Source organism: Pinus tabuliformis, chromosome 8, assembly GCF_031772625.1.
Source record: "Pinus tabuliformis cultivar Carrire ecotype Pingquan chromosome 8, CPIR1, whole genome shotgun sequence".
Classification (NCBI taxonomy): domain Eukaryota; kingdom Viridiplantae; phylum Streptophyta; class Pinopsida; order Pinales; family Pinaceae; genus Pinus; species Pinus tabuliformis.
In genome coordinates this window covers 649,907,737-649,912,267 of record NC_142294.1, presented here as the reverse complement: position 1 = coordinate 649,912,267, position 4,531 = coordinate 649,907,737, and the positions used below count along the sequence as shown (strand labels likewise).

The 4,531-nt window shown below is 39.9% G+C and overlaps 1 protein-coding gene across 1 annotated transcript; it reads left to right on the top strand.

Annotated features, from left to right (window-relative positions):
* The first annotated feature begins 326 nt into the window (after positions 1-326).
* On the top strand, positions 327-3,548 carry LOC149237208 (cysteine-rich receptor-like protein kinase 2). Its single transcript, XM_089366782.1, has 7 exons — positions 327-1,402; positions 1,516-1,656; positions 1,757-1,896; positions 2,004-2,214; positions 2,312-2,546; positions 2,696-2,840; positions 2,939-3,548. The coding sequence occupies exons 1-7, from the start codon at positions 535-537 to the stop codon at positions 3,305-3,307; spliced, it is 2,109 nt and encodes a 702-aa protein (XP_089222908.1). The 5' UTR covers positions 327-534; the 3' UTR covers positions 3,308-3,548.
* Positions 3,549-4,531: the final 983 nt, after the last annotated feature.

Genomic DNA, 4,531 nt, shown 5'->3' with positions numbered 1-4,531 from the left:
GTCCCGCAACTAATAAATCAATGAAAGGGGTAAAATCGAAATTTACCGCAACTAATAAATCAATGAAAGGGGAATACAGTTCCTGCAACTATTACATCAATAAAATCGAAATTTACAATGGGGAATTCACGAGCACGAAGGCGACCACCATGTCAAAAGTCGGTAGCGGGTCACCGTGAGTCGCTCTCGGTTTAATGGAAACAGAAGCGTACGCAGCAGGAAAGATGATATGTTTCCTTCACTTCACCACAAATTTATTCGTGTTTATGTCCTCTTCCAACCAAGTTGGTTGTGAATTTATGAATTTATTCGTGTTTATGTCTTCTTCCAAGCAAGTTATTATCATTTGTACTATTTATATTTGTGAAAATGAATATACACTTCGAATTTTACAAGGGCATTTGATTCTTTGCGTATTCTGCAGGTCGAAAAACCCCTTTCGGACGCCCGTGTCCAGAGTCGACGAGGCTTTAGGAAAATGAATGTACGCTTTGATTTTTACAGCGGCATTTGATTATAGAAGCACCTCCTTCTATGCGATTACGTCTGCTCAGCCCGGGGCGGGACACGCAGAACGTGGGTATGGCGATGGCGATGAAACATGATTTAATGGGAAGCGTTTTAATTATCCTCTCTCTATGTACACCTATACGCTTCGCAGCAGCTGACCCAGAGACTTCTATCGTTTGGAGCAATTGTGGGGAGAGCGGCAATTCTACATATCGAAACGGTAGCGCGTTTCAGCTTAACCTAAACAAGGTTTTGGATTCACTGGTGAGAAATGTTTATGCCACCGGATTCAATACCTCTAGAGTTGAAAGTCAAAGCAACAATAGTACTGTTTATGGGCTTGTGCAGTGCAGGGGAGATTTAGATTCCTCGGATTGCGAGAAGTGCGCATCCACGGCCAAAGCGGACCTTGTTCAGGTTTGCCAAAACACTTCTGGATTCATTCAACTAGACGGCTGCTTCTTGCGTTACGACGATCATAACTTTTACAATGACATTGAGAGTAGGAACCTCGCACAGCCAATAAGTGTTCTATGCAACACTGGGAACAGCACTCAGCCAAAGCAGTTCACAAATACCGTGACAGCCCTGCTCTCGAACAGTACCGCTGAAGCTCAACAGAACGCCAAACTGTTCTCCGTAGATTCAGTCGCTGGCTCTTCTAATGCATCGCAGATTATTTATAGCTTAGCACAGTGTTGGAGAGATTTGTCCCGGACAAGCTGCGGGTCGTGCCTGACTGATGCCGTACAAAATATATTCAAGTGCCAACCTGGAGCTCTGGGCGCACAATTCGGATCTCAGAACTGCTACTTGCGTTACGAGGTTTATGAATTTTATAATGCTTCTGTTGTATCGCTGCCCCCAGCGGAAAGTCCTCCCGCATCCTCCGGTAATTTTTTTCTCGAGGAATACACGGGTGTTGTGGCTGTGGGGCTTCGTTTATTTCTATTTAACTAAAACATAGCTTACTGGTTACTGACAGCTTTTTCTGTAAATTCGCAGAAGGAAAGACACCTAGCGTCTTGGGTATAAGTCTGGGGGTAGTATTAGCCGCTGCGTTTGTATTAATTGCAGTCATAGGCCTTTGGAAGTGGAATATTTGCTCCCTTCTGAAACCTCCGGAAGAGATTTATCGAATCGGAGGTACTGAACTTGCAGCTAACTTACTCATTTTTAAGGACATAAGATGCTTCTGATTACGTTGTGTGCAAGATAAATAGACACCTTGTAATTGTTTTCGCAGGTGGGGAAGAAAATTCTATCTTAGGGCCGAGCATAACGAATCCAGAGCTGATTTTCAAGTACGAAATTCTGAGAGAGGCTACCTCCAATTTCAAACTAGAGAACAAACTTGGAGATGGAGGTTTTGGATCCGTCTATAAGGTGAGAGCTTAATATCTCACAATTAAATAAATTAGATATTCGCAAATAGCAACACCTACTAAAATTCAAGGAAAAAAAAGAAGATTTTGAAGTTTGTCTATCTGCAGGGGGTTCTCCCTGATGGCAGAGTGGTTGCAGTTAAACGGCTCTATATGGGTACAAGGCATGCAGATGCTGAATTTCTGAATGAAGCGAATCTGATCAGTCGTGTTCAACACAGAAATCTAGTGAAATTGCTTGGTTGCTCAGTTGAAGGCTCAGAAAGGATACTAGTTTACGAATACCTCCCGAACAGTAGTCTTGACAAGTTTCTATTCGGTTTCTACTCCTTCTTAATCCCTTGATGGTTCTTGGATTCGTTTGCTTTTATATGTAGCTTGCAGGTAATAAATTTACTGTCTGTGATCCATTGCAGATGCAACGAAACGTCATCTACTTGACTGGAAAGAGAGGTATGAAATCATTGTTGGAACTGCACGTGGTCTGGCCTATCTACATGAGGAATCACATATTCGGATCATCCACAGAGATATTAAAGCCGGCAATATTCTGTTAGATGATAAACACAAACCCAAAATAGCAGACTTTGGGTTAGCCAGATTCTTTGCAGAAGATCAGAGCCACGTCAGCACACGGGTTGCAGGAACTTTGTAAGATTTTTCTCCTAGAGTTCCCAACTAATTGTTTCAATAAGTTACAGACGTACATGAATCAATTAGAACTCATATATCTGAATATGGATAATATTGTTTTGAAGTGGCTATGTTATGGAGATTTGATTGGGTATGAAACTGTGCAGAGGTTACATGGCCCCTGAGTACGCCTTACGGGGACAGTTGACAGAGAAAGCAGATGTATTCAGTTTTGGAGTGCTTCTACTTGAGATTATCAGCGGAAGAAAGAATCAGACTTCGGATGAAGACATGGAGTTTCTCATCGAAGGAGTATGGTTTATGTCGATGTCATATTTCGAATCTAATTTTTCTCAATTCTTTATAGTGTTACATCCATTGCTAACAAAAGTTTTTATTTGACGAAGCAGACATGGAGACTATATACTACAGATAGAGCTTTAGAAATTATGGATCCCACATTGGAGGGCAGTTATTCCTCGGAGGAAGGGATTAGAGTGATTAGAATCGGTCTTTTGTGCACGCAAGCAGCAGCTGCGTTGCGGCCTTCAATGTTCCGGGTGGTGGCGATGCTGACAAGTGAGACCGAACATCCTCCTTCGCCCACAAAGCCTGCTTTCATAGATCTGGATATCGCGGGCGGACCTCACAAAGCTAAACGTGGTAAAGTAATTGATCCGGACAAAACGTCGAGCAGTACAGCAACTACTTCTACGACACCTTCTGAAATTCACTCTGTAGCTGCGGATCCTTCATCAGGCACTCTGGAGCCGAGGTGAAAATCACGCAATGCCTCTTTGCATTATCGCTACCATGTCAGACAGCATTATCTTCTTAGTAATGGTTGAATCGTTTTTAAATCTGGGAATTCATTTTTATATTTGTGTACAGTTACCAAGTTTGAATTGTAATCACGCAATGCCTCTTGGCATTATCGTATACCTTGTCAGACAGAATTATCTTCTCAGTAATGGTAGAATGGTATTTAAATCTGGGAATTGTTTACGTTTGTGTACCGCTACCAAGTTAGAATTCGGATTCCAGTTCATGCGATACGATAAAATTTTAGATGAAAATCAATTCTGAAAAATTTGACTGTGTACATCTTAAACATCTAAATATCTATAATTTGTTTTCTGTAATAGAGGTGAAAATCACGCAATGCATCTTAAATATCTATAATTTATTTTCTGCAATAGAGGCGAAAATCACGCAATGCCTCTTAGCATTATCGTATACCCTGTCAGATCTTCTCAGTAATAGTAGACAGGTTTTCAAATCTGGGAATTGTTTACATTTGTGTACAGTTACCAAGTTAGAATTCTGTTTCGGATTCCTGAGATGCGATAAAATTTTAGATGAAAATCAATTCTAAAAGAATTGACAGTGTACATCTAAATATCTATATTTTCTTAAAAAAAAAAAATTCATTTTTGTTCCATTCATTTGAAATTTAAATAATTTCTAATATTTTGATTAACATATCATTTTGGAACCATACTTGATTAACATATCATTTTGTAACCATACTTTGTCTTTTGATTAACATATCTTTTTGGAAAACCATTTTCTGTGTTTCCTTTTCAAAAAAGATTCGAAAAATCAATTATCCTTATATGGTATGCTCACCTTTCCGGTTCAGTTCAAATTCTTTGCTTTCTTACTTTGTCAGGTTCCAGGCCCATTTGGCACAACTGAAATTGAAACTGAAAAATAGTGATATTACCCAACACACGATTAGTTGCCATTTCCTACGTCTGGCCATTTCCTACACGCAATCCGGCCGCCATCTATTTTGTGTTTAGTGAGCCACTTCATGTATTCTCTGCATCCAAATTAACAAATTCTCCCAGTGGATCAGTTATGAATCATGGATTTTCGAGAGGCTGATCCACACTAGCTATTTATACTGTGCCATATCGAATTTTTATCGAATTATTTTATATTTGAATCGTATAGTTGAATTTCTTTTATTTTTTCGAGGAAGCAAATTTGGAAACTAT

Bases quoted from the DNA above. Each gene is read 5' to 3' on its own strand.
- LOC149237208 (XM_089366782.1), top strand. From the start codon at position 535: ATGCGATTACGTCTGCTCAGCCCGGGGCGGGACACGCAGAACGTGGGT. The intron at 1,657-1,756 runs GTACTGAACTTG...TTGTTTTCGCAG, and splicing joins AGAGATTTATCGAATCGGAG to GTGGGGAAGAAAATTCTATC. The intron at 1,897-2,003 runs GTGAGAGCTTAA...GTCTATCTGCAG, and splicing joins GTTTTGGATCCGTCTATAAG to GGGGTTCTCCCTGATGGCAG.